The sequence below is a fragment of the Bombus huntii genome, chromosome 8 (assembly GCF_024542735.1).
Source record: "Bombus huntii isolate Logan2020A chromosome 8, iyBomHunt1.1, whole genome shotgun sequence".
NCBI classification, from domain to species: Eukaryota; Metazoa; Arthropoda; class Insecta; order Hymenoptera; family Apidae; genus Bombus; species Bombus huntii.
In genome coordinates, this window is record NC_066245.1 from 10,456,227 (window position 1) to 10,474,714 (window position 18,488).

At 34.1% G+C, this 18,488-nt stretch overlaps 3 protein-coding genes across 8 annotated transcripts in view; 1 reads left to right on the top strand and 2 right to left on the bottom strand.

Moving 5' to 3' along the window:
• Positions 1–7: 7 nt before the first annotated feature.
• LOC126868439 (orphan steroid hormone receptor 2-like) lies at positions 8–8,544 on the bottom strand. Of its 6 annotated transcripts, none has more exons than XM_050623877.1 (10): positions 8,332–8,544; positions 4,582–4,722; positions 4,368–4,475; positions 4,120–4,275; positions 3,780–4,044; positions 3,436–3,683; positions 3,160–3,356; positions 2,804–3,081; positions 2,247–2,742; positions 8–2,172 (listed from the first exon to the last, which is right to left on the bottom strand). In XM_050623877.1, exons 2-9 carry the CDS (start codon positions 4,714–4,716, stop codon positions 2,483–2,485), a joined length of 1,647 nt encoding a protein of 548 aa, XP_050479834.1. In that variant the 5' UTR covers positions 4,717–4,722; positions 8,332–8,544; the 3' UTR covers positions 8–2,172; positions 2,247–2,482. The 6 variants fall into 6 exon arrangements, with proteins under 6 accessions (XP_050479834.1, XP_050479832.1, XP_050479831.1 ...); XM_050623875.1 differs by lacking the exon at positions 8,332–8,544 and adding an exon at positions 5,930–6,429; XM_050623874.1 differs by lacking the exon at positions 8,332–8,544 and adding an exon at positions 5,514–5,877.
• A 1,446-nt stretch (positions 8,545–9,990) lies between these two features.
• On the bottom strand, positions 9,991–11,816 carry LOC126868448 (microtubule-associated proteins 1A/1B light chain 3A-like). Its single transcript, XM_050623897.1, has 4 exons — positions 11,608–11,816; positions 11,118–11,280; positions 10,849–11,033; positions 9,991–10,779 (listed from the first exon to the last, which is right to left on the bottom strand). The coding sequence occupies exons 1-3, from the start codon at positions 11,702–11,704 to the stop codon at positions 10,871–10,873; spliced, it is 423 nt and encodes a 140-aa protein (XP_050479854.1). The 5' UTR covers positions 11,705–11,816; the 3' UTR covers positions 9,991–10,779; positions 10,849–10,870.
• Positions 11,817–11,933: 117 nt separating this feature from the next.
• LOC126868438 (dual specificity tyrosine-phosphorylation-regulated kinase 2-like) overlaps positions 11,934–18,488 on the top strand; it is a 46,319-nt gene continuing 39,764 nt past the window's right edge. Inside the window, exon 1 of the mRNA XM_050623873.1 lies at positions 11,934–16,636. Within this exon, the coding sequence (XP_050479830.1) occupies positions 15,437–16,636 (1,200 nt within the window). The 5' untranslated portion in view covers positions 11,934–15,436. The remainder of the gene's footprint in view (positions 16,637–18,488) is intronic.

The window sequence follows — 18,488 nt, forward strand, 5'->3', positions numbered from 1 at the left end:
ATACGGCTTTACAAGCTAATAATTTTTTTTTCAATTATTATTATTATAGGTTTATTTTATGTTACACTACAATTAGACATGTATGCATGTATATACATAATTTTTCGATGTAATAAAACTGAAGGGGGCAACAATCTTCAGGTCTCTTGCATTTTTATCACTTAGATAATTACAAAATTATTACATTTAATATAAATATATCTTTTCGTACAGGCACATTTTATATTTACATACAGGTTTCTCTTTCATCTTATCGTTTCTAATCATATTGTCCATTAAGTATTTCATTAAATAAAAATTGTATCACACAAAGTATATGAACGCCAACAAGATAATTTCCATTGATACAATTTGTCATTAAAAGATTGTACGTGACGTGTGATGCAACGAATAAGTTCTTTCATAATATACGAATAACAATTTCTATGTATTACAGTCAATATCGCTTATGATACTGTAAAATTAAATTACTATCGGTATTATCGTTATTGGTACAATGCACCACAGTATCGTTTCATGAAAAATTCGTTATTACTTTTATTAAAGTATGCGGTATGTACTGTTAACAGTTACTACAAATTACATCAGATTTTAATCAACAGATATAATTTACAGAATATCTTGAAAAGAAAACGTATTGTGGTTTAATCTTTGGATTATTGAATTAGAGAAAATACTTATGTTTAACTAAATATTAAACATTGCTAGAAATATTGTACTTGGTACTTATACCTATTAATCAGAAAAATGTTTATGGAAATCTCAATCAGCAAAACCTTTTTATGAACATTAACAATTGAGAACAGTTTAAAAATATTTAACGATTCGCACATTCGTTACAGTATAACTCGGAAAAATATCCATATTCTAAATGTTATTAATAACATTAAATATATAGCATTACTTTTATCCTAACTTACTAGTGCTAATTTAATATTTCATAATTTTCAAGTACATACAAATAATATATGCGCTTACATTTATATTCTATTATATGAATATAATTACAATAATTAACAGTAAGATATAAAATGTACAATTTATTAAGTAAACGCATACATATTTATTTCTTTATTTCTTTTAACTTGCTAAGTGTTTTTGTTTTTCATAAAAAATATACTATTATTGTCCATTTTGAAGTAAATAATACTTGATGCATAATAAACTCGATATTTAAGAAAATTCCGTTTCTATTTTGTTGAAAATAAAATAGATCTGATATTTTTTTCTTGAATGTAGCACAAATTAGTATTATTGCACAATGTATTACTTTTTTATGGGCATTTTAAATATGATGCATCTTTTTTTACTTAATCTACAATAAAACAGAATCTAGAAATATATCATATTTGCAATGATTATTTTCTAGAAAAATAAGTAAAAAGTGTGCATACGCCAACTCATATCTAACAAAATTACTATGTCATTAAAATTATAACGAAATATGTAATTTGTTTGTACTGATAGTTATATTGAATTATCTCCTCTTTTATCAAAACTAAGACATTAGTGATTTTTTGGACGGAAAAATGCAGTGATCATAAAGAAATAATTTAGCTAACGTTTTAAACTTCTGTGAAGATTTTAATGTATATGTGACAGAAAAAAAATTTTTCTGAAATTTTTTTACAATTTTTCAACATTTTTACGTAAAAATAATTAGAATATTATACATATAATAAAAAACTGCAGAATTGATGAAGTAAGAGATTATTAATTCGAGCAAAGGGCTATCTTTCTTCACTGCTAATAAATTATAAGTATAATAATATTGTTTATAATATTTTTAATAATAATTTTTATAATACATGCCAATACAAAACTTTCCAGGTATATATTTTTATTTAAAAAACTCGAAATTAAAGCTTCTTTCTGCTTTTTGATCAAGTGATAATTAGTCACGTATGATATTATAACATTGTTTGTAATTTTAATGAAAGGATGAGTTTATATTGACAGCAATGATAACAATATTTTCGATAATAAATATGTTACTATTAACATTTTTTACAAATACAACGTTTTGTGCAAGACGGAAAGTTTTGTACAACAGGTAGTCAATTTATAATAAATAAAAAAATGTTAGACGTTGAAATATTTTAAGCTAAATATTACATCTGATTAACAAGTTAAAACACATCTACCCTGAGTTTTAACAACTTTAAAAAGAGGCTTGTGAGAAATATATATATATATATACATACATATATATATGTATATATACATATATATATGTATGTATATACATATATATATATATATATATATATATATATGTATAGGGAGAGAGAGAGAATTATAATTCTTTTATGAAAAATAAAAATCAACATTGCCTCGTTACATTTTCCTTTCTCAATATATAAAAATATTCGTCATTTAGCGCTAACGCGTATATGTGTATATATATATATATATAACATATGTATGTATTTATAGATATCACTTTTTTAGGTCACGATTTACATTGCACAATTAGTAATTGTCACCCCATATGACTTTCAGGTTCAGCTTTGTAATCTTGCATAGTAAGAATATAAGGCACGACACTAGCTACGCTTACCCTACCGATAAGACCTGCAAAGAATAAATCTTCCAAGACCCTAGGGTTAATTGAACGAAGTGGTGCAAGCCTTAAAAGAAGGCGCGGTAACCTGTTGGATCCTACGCGTTGTTGTAATTCTGTCCACGCAGCTTCTTGTAAAACTTCAACCTTTTTACGCCACACGCCGGCTAAGACATTGTCTATAAAAATTTCAATTTAAAAATAGACAACTTTTGTATAAATGGAGCATTCTTTACTTACCGGCACTGAAAAGAGTCAACGCTTTAAGGTATGCGTATTCAACGGAATCCACTTGTAATTTATGAAGTGAGCTAACACAATCTTGTAGTCTACATATATGTTCTGTGACAGACTTCACTTTACTAGCTGTAATTTTTTCCTGTGCAATACTAGCTTGTAAATGATTTATTATTGATGTTAGAATACTGGGAAGGGATAAAGTGTATGCACATTGTGCAAGTCCTAAAGTAAAAAGCTGTCCCCAGGAAGTGCGCACTAACGTTGTTTGAACTTCAGATCTGTAAAAATTAATAAGTTTATCCAATGTATCTTTACATGTATCATTCTGATTAATATCATGCTCTTTATTTACGCACGGTAATGCTTGAAATGCCGGAATTCCTCGGGCCCAATGAACTGACAAAAAAAGTAATCTAGCGGCACTCTCGCAAATATAATGTATCGATAAGTACGCAGGAGCTGGGCTTGGGGCCCTTAATTCGAATAACGTATGTCTTTCGGAAATTAATTGGCCAGTCCATTCTTCTTCTGGCTCACTTGAACCATTAACACTCTATAATAAAATTATATAAAAGTCGCAAAAACATTTAAAGATATTTTGCAAAGATTTGCCTGATATAAATGAAACATACATCTCCAATAAGTTTAGCCATACTATCTAATGCATGCGAAATAAGTAAACGTTCTCTTGCTAATGTTAATGCATCACTAAGATCACTATCACTGCTTTGGTCTTCCATACTGGGGCTTTCAGGTTGTTCCCAAGTTGGAGGAGTCTCAGATACTGATTGCTGTGGTTCAGGTTTAACCCTAGGACTTCTATTTCCTACTTTTGTTCCTGCTGATTCGCCTAACACTGGTTTTCTCTCATGTTGAACAGCTGTAACATTATAGTACAATATGTTAACAATTATAAAACTGTTTAAAATTAAATTAAAAAACCGAACGCTTCATTCAGTATCTTAAATAAACTTACAATCACTTCTCATTCCCATTGCAAGACATTTCTGAAGCCTGCAATACTGGCATCGATTTCTATGGTGTTTGGTAACTTCACAACTTTTGCTTCCTCTACATTGATAACCCAATTGTTTTCTAATGCTACGTTTAAAAAATCCTTTACAACCTTCGCAACTTATTGCCCCATAATGTCTTCCACTAGCCCTATCCCCACAAACCACGCATAATTCTAATGACAGTCCCAAACCTAAAGAACCACGGACATCTCTTGCTAATTTTACCTGAAAAGTAATGAAATGTGAAGCAAATATTCCGAACAATGTAAAAATTAAGAAACAAATAGATGAAAATCCTACCTCTACATCAACATTATTTAAATGTTCAATTCCGGAGTGTAAATGAACAATGCCTGCGTGAGAACTCAAATTACGAAAATCTCGTCCCATTTTGTGATCAACTTTATCATCATGTACGTTGTCTACATGATTATTTCGATCCCTTTCCATGTCTCTCTAAAAATATATAGTTCATTATACAATTAATAAAAAGTATCTTAAAAGTTTTGTTCCTAATTTCTGCAGAAATTAATACACCGAAATTATACCACAGCGGGATGATGCGCTAAACTGTGAAAATTTCTTCCTACATTCTGATCTAGTTTATCGTCTTGTAAATTTTCACCCCGATCGTTTTGATCAATTTCCATATCCCGCTGTAATAAAAATAAAAAGTTGTTATTAAATAATCTCAAGAAAGTAATTTGAACATTTAAGGATTAGGATAATAATTTTTAAATAATTAAAAAATGAAATAAACACCTCTGTTTCAACATCAGCTACATGATCCATACCATGGTGACGAGATAAATTACGGAAATCCATTCCTACTTTTCGTTCCTCCTCGTTTTCATTTAAATTATCGTGATCATGCGGTTCCCTATGATCCCTGTCCATTTCTTTCTGCAAAAATAACAAATAAAGATACTTACATAATTGTACAATTCGTAAAACATAAAATATTCCTATGGTGACGTCACTATACATATCTATATTACGTATATCTTAAACAACCGCAAATACTCGCAAACCACTTGTTGTTTAAGGAAATTGCGTATAGGATTCATAAATTAATATCTTTCCGCTTTGTCGATACATATCTTTGAAAGAACAATGATAATTTTACATTCATATTCAAATAAATAGACAATTAATTAACCGTTCCTTTCACAATAATCAGCACCCTCTTACAAAATAATTTACCAACAAATAATATCAAATTATCAGAGGTAAATTGCAGCTTATAAACTTTAAGCAATTTTTACAATTTTACGGTAAATAACACAAACAGCTGGCTTGCTTGTGAAATTCACTTATAGAAATTTGCTCGTTTTATTTCCAAACTTGTTACTGTTATGCAAGAGAATTTACTAGCGTCAATATAACCTGTAAGCTTGTAACATAAAATAATTTACTAATAACATTATTCAATTGTATAAGAAAGATCTAGCTTTAATGTGACTGAAAGAATACATAAAAAAAAAAAAAATCTTTTCTATGAAGATTGCATAATGCTCCACAGATATTGGTAGCATTACATCGAGTAGGATCGGATAAATCGTGATCATGTACAATCCGATTTGATCTAGGCAGATAGAAGGTATCGTTTAAAGGCCTAAGCGTCGACGCGGTATAAAAATGAAAACTGGAGCATTTGCCGTCCGCCCCTACCTGCCGCAACCCTTTCCCCCTACCATTTTAAGAAGTGAAAGAGATGGTCCCGAGTTGTTCGGTTCGTAGGTTGCTACGTGGTTAAGCGCATGCCGATACCATAGCCATGCTACACTGGCTGTCATAGAGCGAATGGTCCATTTCCATACACTCGTGATCCGACTTCGTCACCACTGTCAGTGCAGTAACATGAGAAAACGATGCCTGTACCGTTGCTCCAAAATACTTAACATTCTTGGACCTTACGTTTCGTTATGCATCGTACTCTCTCTGTAAGCGTACTCTCACAACCTTTCTAATCACGATAAAGCTTTCAACCGAATAACCACAGCTACTTTCGAACGTACGAAAATACGTTTGTGCTTTTTAGAAATTTTTTTACATTTAGAATCAAATTTCTTTCATACAAGCCATCAACTTGTATACACACAATACTTACTTTATCTTTATGATCAATAATAACACACGTATCTGATTTCACGGAAGTGTCATGCATGAGATTCAACGTCATTCCATTTTGCGATCAAGAATTTCACGATAGTAATATGACACCTGTCGGTCTTTTCTTTTTTTCAAACTTGAGCCATTGACCCGTTTAGACACGTGTCATTATAAACTATTAACAAATTTTATCGCGGCCGCCTTCATCGTTTACATTTCGACGATCCTGTTTTCGATAGTATTTCATGCACCATGATGAACAGTCCGCCAAACAACAATTGGAAATATGTTATTAATGGATAAAAGGTGAATTGAAAGTACAAGAAGTATAGCCAGAATCCAGAACTATAATTTTTTAAAATAAATTAATTCCTTATAATTTTATTTATCTTATATAGTCATGAATATATCGTTTTAAAACATTTTATGAAACGAATTGCATTTTCCTGACCGACCTTAGAAAACACGCGACGTGTCTTATATTAAAGTTCGAGGACGGTACGCACAATACACTACCTGTTGGGTCGACCTGTATCACCGCATTTGCGTGTGTCGGCGGTGGCGCTCTCACAGGTCACGCACAGTTCTGAAAATATAACGTAGCTAGCCACGCGGTAATACGCGCGGAATATATGTATATATATATATTCGTTATTCGGATATATATTCAAAAAAACAACTTTTTAATAAATCAAACGACGAGGGAACACGATAAACTGACACATTTGCAGTATATATGCGAAATCTTTTTACTCGGTATGAGCGCTCTCGCGCACAAAAACACCACGTCTGAAGTTTAAAGGCAACCTTGCACAGGTGAACGCAGCCAGGCCGTTCGCTGTACTGGCAGGTTGGCAGGTCACTCTCTTGTATACCGCCAAGACACACCGGCCAGGTGCATTCTCGCCCCGCTTGCCTGCTTTTCTACCTGAGCGAGAGCATTCGCTGTAAAGGACCGCATAGTGGCTTCTCGACGAGCGTTACAGGTTATGTCACGTAATACACGCCCGTGATGACTTATCGGTTGAGGCTCGAGGTCGCAACGTCGAACGAGAATAGGTCAAACACGAACAGTTAGTGGCAAAAATTTATATTAAAAATGCATATCATGACCCAGCAAATATTCCTATGCACCATTACTTTCAGATATGAATATTAGGGGAATCATTTACGTTAACGTGCACGTACAACATAATGTTCTTTTAACTAACGAAACTACAATCTGATATCTATTAACGGTGTGAAACTTCTTAGAGAAACATATTGTGTACATTATAAATAAATTAGAGACTAGAAGACAGATATTGAAATAAAATTTTCGATATTTAAAAATCTTTTCGTTCTAAATATGTGAAAATTTTGAAACTGGAACGTAGGAAAAAAGTTACGACTTTACCTGAACGAATTATCTTGAATGTATTTTTATTTCAAACGTATGCACCTTATATTTCAAAATAAAAATAGATTCAAATTTTGGATGAACTGTAAATAATTATAGCAATAATCTTATATAATTTTAATCGATATATTAATTTATTAAAAATATGGATTCTACTTTTGTCGGTTAAATTAGCATCTTTTAAATATATTATGTTGACTTATAACCTTTCGATTGGTCATTTCAAGTTAGCTAAAGATTTCTTGGAAGAGCATCAGCGAAGAAGAATAGTCATTGGAGAGTAATTATTTCTATCTATACGACCGGACTTCACAGGTAAAGGTCGCTTGTGGGTCCGAAGGTTACCTCCTACCTACTTGATCACCGTATCGACACAGATTTATCTTGTAATCCCACTTGCTGCGTTAAAATTGCACTACTAATCACGCATTATTCTTTCCCCTTTTGTTTATCATAATCAATTTTTTTTATTGTTATCTGCGAATTTATAATGACGTAAATTCTTAACTTCTAAAAGATAGACAAACTTATTATTTTCTTATAATTTTTAGGTATATTCATTATTTTTCAGTTTCGCAATATATGAGGATATGAGAAAAGAATTTAAAAGTTATTTCGCTTACAAAAAAATATTTTACATTGCAACGTTTGAATTAGTTGTACAATAAATATAAAATATTAAATTGAAAATTTTTGAATGTAAAAAAGAATAACGGAAAAAGTAATGTTATTATCAACAGAGTTACAAGATTTCATAATGACATTGTCAAAATATACAATTATTATTTTATACTTAAGGAAAAATAGTATTTTATTTACTAACAATCGAATTGCGGAGAAACCTGCAAATATGCATTTTACAGTATTTAATTTTATGAAGGAACGTGCACAGATTGATTCGATGTGGGCGAGTCAACGTTTCGGATTTCATGCATCGTTATCGACGAAAGGATAACACAAAGCTAAATACTAAAAAGTACGTAATTTTTGTACGGACTTACCTTTATTATTAATAACGACGATAGATTTGACTATGTGTCATTTGGACAGTTCATAGCAACAACTAGACTTCGTCAACCATCCGTGGGTTAGAGTTCATAACCTCTTCTAACCTTTACCTTTCCTTTGCCTCCTTCCCCCCCGTGCCTAACCCCACCGCACACCTTTATAGCCACTCGACAATACATCTGCTGCCATCGATACACGGTTGCATACAGATTCACGATTTCGAATCTTTGTTGAAGAATTTGTACGTCGCGCCATATCCTCGGTAAGTTTAAGAACTGTTTTCAGGAAGTATCGCCATGATGGTAAAGGAAGTTGCCATATAACCATAATTTATATTTAAATTTCTTTATTATCCTATCTCGTATAAAAGGATTAAATTTCAGGATACATATATGAGCTCCTAACGTAATCTTTAGCGTTAAAAAATTGAAAATATCTAATACAAATTTGGTACGAAAGCATTCGATATATTGCAAAACGTTATTTATTGCAAACAATTTTCCATGTAATAGATGTTATACATAAATTCATTATGTATAAGTATTAAACTTATATATATATTTATATATATATATATATATACATATATATAAGTATTAATAAAGCGTATCATTAATATTACCAATATTTATGATAATATCACTAATATACTACTAAAATTTCATCTTTATTGAAATATCCATCTATCTGTGAATTAAGGGCTCACTTTTATTGTTTTTACCATTATTATATTTTTTATAGATCTTAAAAATGTTTGTAGAAAGCCACGCTTTTTTATTAATCACACATGAAAAATATAATGTAAACAAAGTAAATTTTAACTCAATTCGTATCAAATTAATATTAATCACGACTTATTGCCTAAAAATAATATTATATGATTACATATTGTTAGCAGGTTCTTTTCTTACAATTCGTGATATCAGCTCTTATTAATTATTCGTAGTGGTAAATAAGATTCGTAGTAAAATGTTGATAGTGATAACAATAGTAAAACTGAAAATGGTATTGAATTGTTAAGTCTTATAGAATTGCCTCATTGATACAATGATTGTTATTTTCACTCTTAGTTACGATACCAGGTACTTTTGTTTCTTATTTAATTTATTTCTCTGAAGATCAAAAATAAGTGCGCTTATAACTTTCCAAACTTAAGACATAATTCAAAACAATTGTCATAAGTTACAAGTATCAAACAGTAAAAGATAATAATCGTATTATTAAGTGCATAATTTTATATATATATATATATACATAACATATATATATACATATATATACATAATTTTATATATATATAATTATATATATAATAATATATATAATTATATATATATATATATAAAATTATGTATATATATAATATATATATATAATATATATAAAATTATGTATATATATAATATATATATATAATATATATATTATATATATATAATAAATAAATATAAATATATAAATATATATTAAATTATTTTATATATATATATATATAAAATTATACACTTAATAATACGATTATTATATATCTACTGATATATATATATATATATATATATAGAATCCAATATAATCCAATTGAATTTCATAATGCAAATTTAGTAAAACTGATACGAGTGTAATAACATTATCACATATCAATACACATGGTATATTGTGTAATTATATGAACACTTTCTTTACTATTTCAGTATTTTGTGAACAGAATACATTAACTGGAGAAGATATTTTCATTTATAGATACCTTAAGTAATTTAAGTCATTTTTTTCACATACTCTCAAAGATTCCATATACCTATTAACAATTTGTCTGATGCGTACATAAACTATAAACAGGCATATGATGAATATAAATAATAGCTATTACATAATTTGCACAATAGCAAAAGTCAAACATATATAGAATAATTTGATTCCAGTTTTGTTTGTAAATATACTTTACAATTTGTTATATATAAACTGGTCACTACTTGTTACTATATTGTTTACGTAGTACTACTCCCTCCTTATACATTATAATCTATTAGATACATAAGACAAATACACAAGTAAACAAATTGAGATTAATGATACTAGATAAAAATATTATATAGATAACCTTCTTACCTATTAAGACTAATGGTTGTATAGTTGTTGTCTGTAACTATTAAAGAATTTTAAAAGTGTGTCCTGTTATTAGCAATAAACTTAATCTTATACTGTAACTTATGCGAAACATAACTGATATATATGTTGAAAGACCAAAGCACCATGATAGTTTTACACAAAAATGTCAATGTTGATTGTTTCGTTAATTATTTCAGCAGGTACTGCAAGTTGATCACAAATATTCTGCATATCCAGTTGATGGCAGACATAGGTCAGGATAGATCTAAAATTTTTCCTAAGAATTCTTAAAAGTATTTAGAACGCGGCGTATCCCACAAAAACATTATTTTTACCTATAATTAAAAATGATAAGCTATTAAAGTAATCTTAAATATTTTTGACACCAAATAATTTAAACTTACTTGTAAACTAAAATGATGGAATTTAATGCCCAAATACGTCTTGGCTAGCGAATACTACATAAAGGAAGCCATCTGCATCTTGTTCTCTCTGATACAGTTGTGCCATAGTCATACTACCGCTTGCCATACTTCTTTGGTTTACTAATAGGAAAAATGCTTGTGTCGGATGTAGCTGCAGTCTGCGTCTATTAGTTATTATCGATAAATATTATTACCTATAAGTTATATATTAGTTCTGTAAATAATTTAGAAAATATTAAAAAATATACCTAATAATTTTAACGAACTCTGCCACTGTCAAAAAGTCGGGTACTAAAAATTTGGATCTGTCCAGTATAGGTAACTGTTTCTCTCCACAGTATCTTTCGACAACAATGGGTATCTTATTTGGATGTTGTCGTCTAATTAATTCCACATCGGCAGACCTTTGTGCTAAATTTTATGAACGAATTTTTAAAGATTATTAATCTTTCACAAAAGATAATATAATATTTCTGGATGTAATTTTTAATATTATTTAATTTGTTAAAATTAATTTAAAGATATATTTACACGCAGCTTTAAACGAATGTTACTCTTGTACAAGATATTATTCATTTGTTACGAAGGGTACAAGACTCAATATTATCAATAAAATAAAAGTATATCGAGCTATAAAGTAAGCAAAACATCGCAGATATGCTGTGCCGTTTGTTTAGATTTGTCTGATAATTTTAATTATAAAGATATTATAATTAATATAAGAAAACGTATGCTTACCGAACGAACGTTTTTCTTTAAATGATTTATGATTTAAATTCATCTTGAATTCACTATGTGTTATTACGACGTTTAAAATGATATGAGTTGTAAGCATAAAAAGGTATTCTTAACGGCCCAAAATGATGCCAATATCTGACTGTTTTCAGTTTAAGCTAGGTTGAAGAAGACAATGTTAATATACGTTCACATTGGTACATGCTGCCCTCTTGATACTCGTCAGTGGTTTTTGTACTCGACCACTTCTTCTCTCTCTTTCTATCCTTTGGAAACGAATTTTCGTCATGAATTGTACAATACAAAGATGTACATCGAGTGAAATTTATTAGCGTAATATGTATAACGGAATTATATTATATAAAACTTTCTATGCTAAAAAGACTCTTTATTCGAATAGAAAATCAAATAATGGAATTGATTTGTTGAACAGATTGAGTCAGAAAAGATTAATAATTCCGTGTATATAACGCAGGTGGCGCTCCAGCTATTGGCTAGTAGTTACTCTGAAATTATAATCTTTAGGGATACTTTTGTATCATTGTAGAAAATGTTTAAATTGAGCTGCTGAACTTGACACACGTGGTGAAACGATATGATCAATAGCTAGAAACTTTTCATTTTAATATTTCACGATTATGATTTTGTTTCCCCTATATTTTGAATACGTGGTTTTATTTACTTCCTCTAACTCGACTCATTGGACGAATTTAAGTGAAATAATATCGCGAGGCACTTCACGGAGAAAATGGGAACTAAAACGTGGAAGAGATACCGAATCATCTAAAGTAACAGTCTAGTCTATGTCCTCCCTCTGTCTTTGATATAGGAATACGTATGGACTGTGGACACCTGTGCGTGCGGCAAGCACCAACTGTCTGTATACGTGAGAGTGCATGCGTGGGTGTCGCAGCAGGCGTTTCTTTATGAATAGAGTAATGGTGCTCCCGCCTTGAGTGGTTCGCGAATCAGCGAGTGTGGATTTTTCAGTGAAAAGTTGTGCCGGAATTAAGTAAAAGAATTTAGTGCTATTAAATGCAGCCTCAGCAGCGTACCTATCGTTCTTCGGAATTGACTGTGCAACTTGCTTGGTACACGTCAAACGTTCAGTACAAGGGAAAGGGATAACAAAAACATCTGTATTCGAAGTATATAGATAGAGAAGGTACACAGAATCCACCATAGAAATGATAGACAATCGCATCTCGATAATCGTAGAAATCACGATAGAGGGATCTTTACCACCGGAAGCGTCATGCTACGTCGTCTAACCGCCGAAGATTCGCAAAAATCTCTCCCGCGAGGTATCGCTTTTATTCTTCTTTCAAAACCGACAGCTAAATACGCGAGAGATCGCGCATCAGCCAGTTAGTCTGGCCGTTCATCCTTCTGCCTGGTCGTCTACCCCTTCTGAACCGTCCTGACACAACGTTTAACGGGGGTATAAAAAGAATAAACATGGTGGCGGCGTGAGAGAGATAGATAAGGAGAATCGCGAGAAAGGAGAAGGACGGAGAAAGAGGAAGGGTGGGAGAGAGAGAGAGAAAGAAAGAGAAGTCAGCCAGCTAGCTAGCCAGCCAGCCAGTCAGTGTGCCAGAAGCGACGAACTTCGTTTCGTGCTTGCCTTTGTTTCGATGAAAAATAATCTGTCGTTCCTGAACATCCACCCAACTTTTGCATTTATTCATTTATTATCGTCTTAACGAACGAGAACAAAGAGACGAAAGTAACAAGTTTCTCACGATTAACGCTGAGAGAGGACGTTTCGCTTGTAAACAGTTATCAAGGTGCGGCCACGTTCATCGTATTCGCGGTGTTTGCTTCGATTTTCATGCGTGCACGGGGTCCACGACCGAGCGTGTGAGAAATTCAGCATATTGTCTGGCAACGCGGTGCGGCTCGATTTCGATTTTGCAGTGTCGTCGTAGGTGTGATAATATGATATGTTGCAATCGAAAAAATTCGCCACGATTTGACGACGACGAACGTTCGCCGGGTTGCTATCGCGAGCAATCTTCGTTCGAATTGATATAATGTGAACGATTTAGCTACGAACCACGGGGAATGTCGACGCATGTAAATAGAACACGTTCGTCCGTGATTATACGAATAATTAACTGCCCGACTCTCGAAGACTCGAGAAGCTGTACTTTTCTAATAAAAATCCGTCAATAAAATTCTGCTGCTAGAAAAGATATTCATCGTGTACGACGTTCATGACCATCGAATGACTTTCCATCGATTATCAACGATCATTCGACGAGGACGATTTACTTTTAGAATCCTCTTGGCGACAAATCGTTCGAATCGAATCGTATATGGCTGTTCTGATTAACGGTTATTACGCTTCAAGAAAGGTGAATCTCGTCGAGAGTGAACATCCATTGTACGAAAAACGACGATGTCGTTACTTTGACAGAGCTTGACGTACATTCTATTCGAAAGTTTGTCGGTTGAAGAAACTGGGGAAAAAAAAAGGAGAAAGAGGAAAAGGAAAAAAGAAAATATTCAATGGAACGAAGTCGTTCGTGTTGGCCGGCCTGGTGCCAATAACCTCCAGTCAGAGAGGTGGTAGACAGTTTTCGCACGATGCGTTTGCCCTCGTGCTTGATAGATTATAAAATTAGACGTTCGAAACTTCGTACGAAGGTAAAAGGAGCATCGCGTCGTTCCAATGCGGTAAAGAAGGTGGAGACACTGGCTGGTGATAACGAGCGAAGGGTCAAGCGACGAAGGGAATTAATACAAGTCGGATGAATAATTCTGAGGGGGGTAGACAGCTGTGCATGGTAGTCAGAAGTGACGTCAGTCGTGTTGGGTTCATAGTTCCTCTTATTTTCATCGTTCGAAGCCGCGTACAGAGGCCGTGCACGAAGGGGTGACAACGAAAGCGGCGAACACGCGAAATAAAGAAAGAAAGAAAGAAAGAAAGTAAGAAAGAATATAACCGTCGACGACCACGTCGAGCTTTTTTAACGATCGACGATCGTCGCTCGCGCTCGCTGCAACAAGAAGAATCATCACAATTTCTAGTCCGCTGCATTTACATCGAGAAGTCTTTTTTTTTCTTCTTTCCTTTCTCGACGAAATATTTTTAGACGATCGATTGTATTTGAAGCCGCACGTGCGACCGCTTCATCGGCATCAGGCATCGAATCTTATTCGACACGCTCTTCTAAAGAATTAATGCGCATTTATCGAGCACGCAACGCAGTTTGTTCGTAATATGCTTCGTAAAGTCTTAGGAGAGTTAATTAATAATTTCAAGGTTCACTAAATAGTCGTGGAGGAGACAAAGTATAGAAAGAAAAGGAGAAGCATTTCGCACGTTTCATTTCAGCAGACACCGAGAACGAGACTGAGATTCAAAGCGCATTAAATCCTTTTAAGTCGATTAATTTATTCGAGGCGAACTAACTTACGCGAAAAGCTAGTTAACGAGATCGGCAGATTGACTAGATTTACTCCTATATTATACATATATATTGTATAGAAATATAAAATAAACCGACGTAGATCTGCAAACTCTGGAAAACGGGAAGGAAGATCGAAGTAAGGTGAGCAATAACAATCGCGTTTAACTAGCGTATTAATCTCAACGAACCAATATGTTTTTTATCCAAACGACAATACACGGTGACACGTCAGAAGAAATAATAATATCCGAAATCACGAGAGAAAGAAGACCTTAGAGAAAGAAGACACCTTATCGATCCGTATCGGGGTACGAGTAATCATCCAATGATTGCTTGTTTCATTTCCTTCGATAAACGACCCGTTGGTCTGCCCGGGACGAAACACACGCTCGAACATCATCGTCAAATGGACACAAATGACTAGCTTAACGTTATCTTCGAGCACGTTCGAGATGCCCCGGTCTAGACCAAAACTGTTCGTACCCGCGAACGCGATCTCAACGCAGACTTTCACCGCTCCGACCAGCGAAAGCAATCATCTACCACCCCTGAAGAGTAACACGTTAGCTTTGAAGCAGTCTGCCAGTGAATCGTCGCCTAGTTACTTGACCCGCACCAGTCACATGGCTGGTACTCATCTGCCGAGCTTAAGTTCCAGCGCTAACAACAGCCTGCTCAGCCTGACCGGGAACTCGGAAAGTTTAAACTTGAGCCTGAGCTCGCACACAAGCCACAACTCGAGCCACAATTCGAGTCACAATTCGAGTCATAATTCGAGTCACAATAATTCCAGTCATAACTTCACTCATAATTCCAGTCATAATTTCAGTCATACCACCACCACCACCACCACCACCACAGCTCACGAGTCTCAGCATACGCAGTCAAACAGTCAATCGAGCACCGCGTTGGTGGTGAAGAATGGATGTTCGAACGGAAGTTCCTGCGGCAGTGGTATACGTAAGCCGAAGACGATTACCGCCACGCCCGATGTCGTGCTGAAGATTTACGTGGATAAGCTGACGCCTTACGAGCACCATGAGATCTTTAATTATCGGCATATATACTTTATCGGGGCGAACGCGAAGAAGAGGCCGGGGATAATCGGTCGGCCTCACAACAACGGCTACGACAACGAACATGGTTCCTATATCCACGTGACTCACGATCACGTGGCCTACAGGTACGAGGTGCTGAAGGTGATCGGTAAAGGGTCGTTCGGTCAGGTTGTGAAAGCGTACGATCACAAGAAACAGGAGCACGTTGCCCTGAAGATGGTGAGGAACGAGAAAAGGTTCCATCGTCAGGCACAGGAAGAAGTGAAGATATTGAGGAAGCTACGCGAACAAGATAAAGACGACACGATGAATATCATTCACATGTTCGATTCGTTTACGTTCCGTAACCACATGTGCATCACCTTCGAATTGCTCAGTATTAACCTGTACGAGCTGATCAAGAAGAACAAGTTCCTGGGCTTCAGTATGCAGCTCGTGAAGAAGTTCGCGCACTCGCTGCTACAGTGCCTCGACGCTCTTTACAAGAACAGGATCATTCATTGCGACATGAAGCCGGAGAATGTTCTTTTGAAACAGCAGGGACGCAGTGGTATCAAGGCAAGTGCATGCTGCTCTTTTTTTTTTCTCCCCATGCATTCGTTTAAACTTTCATATAGATTTCGGCTAACGTACTAAAAATACGCAGGAAATAGCACAGTCCAAAATCGTTTTTTTTTTATGCTTGGTAGATAGAAGAGAAGTTTCTAAATTATCATCGCTTTTAATCACATTATCTTGTACATAATCTCTAGTAGTATTATACGATACGATCTTCGATCGCAGTAAATCCACTTCGACTTTTCAACGAACTAGGAACGCGTATATTAATCAAGATTGGCAAAATCTCGTGAAAGTTCTTGATATTTGTAATTCAGAGAATTCGTATTCGTGAGAAATCTGATCTTCACCCTGGTTCTTTTCCAATTTTTTGCCCAAACGCTTCGATTCGGGCAGGACAAACAGCCACCTCTCGTGTCGGTATCTAATACGTTGTTCGTTTCGTGTTGGATTTTTACGCTCTTCGTTCGCCGAGATTAAACGGCGCGTCTCCTCTCAACGAACAGGGAACACAAGCTCGTCGTTAGCGTGAATACCGGCAGGCACAAGCGGAATAAGCGCGACAAGCTGGCTCGCGTGCTCAGATATGCTTTATACATACCGTACACTATACGTAGGTACGCAAGTACGTACTGTTGTTGGAAGAGATACAGCGTGATCGTAAAATTAGTCAGACTCGAAGGTACACGTGTTTCCTGAACGAAACTGAAATTCGAAAAGTTCCGAGGGAAAATAGTGCTGGAATAGCGTTAGAAGCATAAATCAATTTAGCACTAAAACGGTTCTTCGTATATAATGATCATTACAGGAATAGGAAGGTAACAAAGAGTTTACTATCGTACGATTGTAACGAAAGATCGTAAACGAGAGTTTTAAATGTTCATTTATAAATGACGATCGCAACTTGACGTTCAAGATGCTTCTATTTTAGTTTGATTTCTAAATTGATCGGCGATCTTATATTTAACTATATAATATACCGTATAATAAAATGCTATTGTTAATTTAATTTTTGCGAAGATTCACGTTATTTTCGGAGGAGTGAAAAATAGCCTGTAAAGCAGCAAACTCCAAATAAGATTACAATTAGATGTATCACGGATAGCTTTAAAAGAGAAACGCAAAGATTAAGATTAAAAATTCTCCGTTTCTTTATTTTATGATTTTAATCTTCTTCGTTCATCGTCAATCACGTTCACCTAGAACCATCGGGTGGCCATGCGTCCTTCTTTCAGCACCTAATCTCAAACCATTTTCTCAAATTTGTAGCGTTCGACCACTTGTAAATTCTAATAAATTTGCACGGTAAAGTTGCACATAATATTATTATTGTTATTGTTATTGTTTTTCTAATTTCGACCATATCTGGAAATATGGATTATTCTACTCTATTTCTGCTTTATCACCATCTTGTTCGTCTTCCTTTTTCTTTTCTATTTACTGTTTCTTCGCGGTATCTCCCGTACAGTACTTTTCCCAGGCTACCTTTACTTGCGCATAATATAATTCTTACTAATCGATCGCACGAAATTAATTTTCAATTAGTACCTACTACTTAGCTTATCCTGCTTTACCACATGCGGTATCTCTTCTACGGACAGAGTACATTGCTATATACCACGCGAAAACATATGGATTTCGTGTGTCAGCGTGCACACAGATGCTAAACTACGGGATTACACAACAATACGCAAAGATTATCGTATTGACAAATGCAATCACGCACGCGTATGCAGAGACATACCACGTATAGAGGGACGACAGACGAGGTGTCCTTGTCCCCTGTAATAAGCTCTGAGAAACGTGTACACGTCCAAGTAGCGTCGCTATTATCTCGCTGTGACGGTCTATA

Excerpts from the sequence above, each read along its gene's own strand:
- LOC126868439 (XM_050623874.1), bottom strand. The coding sequence starts at position 5,615 with ATGACAGCCAGTGTAGCATGGCTATGGTATCGGCATGCGCTTAACCAC. Across the intron at positions 4,723-5,513 it reads CTCTTTCACTTCTTAAAATG|AAAGAAATGGACAGGGATCA; the intron begins GTAGGGGGAAAG and ends TTATTTTTGCAG. Across the intron at positions 3,684-3,779 it reads AATGGGAATGAGAAGTGATT|CTGTTCAACATGAGAGAAAA; the intron begins GTAAGTTTATTT and ends ATAATGTTACAG.
- LOC126868448 (XM_050623897.1), bottom strand. The coding sequence starts at position 11,704 with ATGCTTACAACTCATATCATTTTAAACGTCGTAATAACACATAGTGAA. Across the intron at positions 11,281-11,607 it reads TAAAGAAAAACGTTCGTTCG|CACAAAGGTCTGCCGATGTG; the intron begins GTAAGCATACGT and ends CATAAAATTTAG. Across the intron at positions 11,034-11,117 it reads GAGTTCGTTAAAATTATTAG|ACGCAGACTGCAGCTACATC; the intron begins GTATATTTTTTA and ends AATAACTAATAG.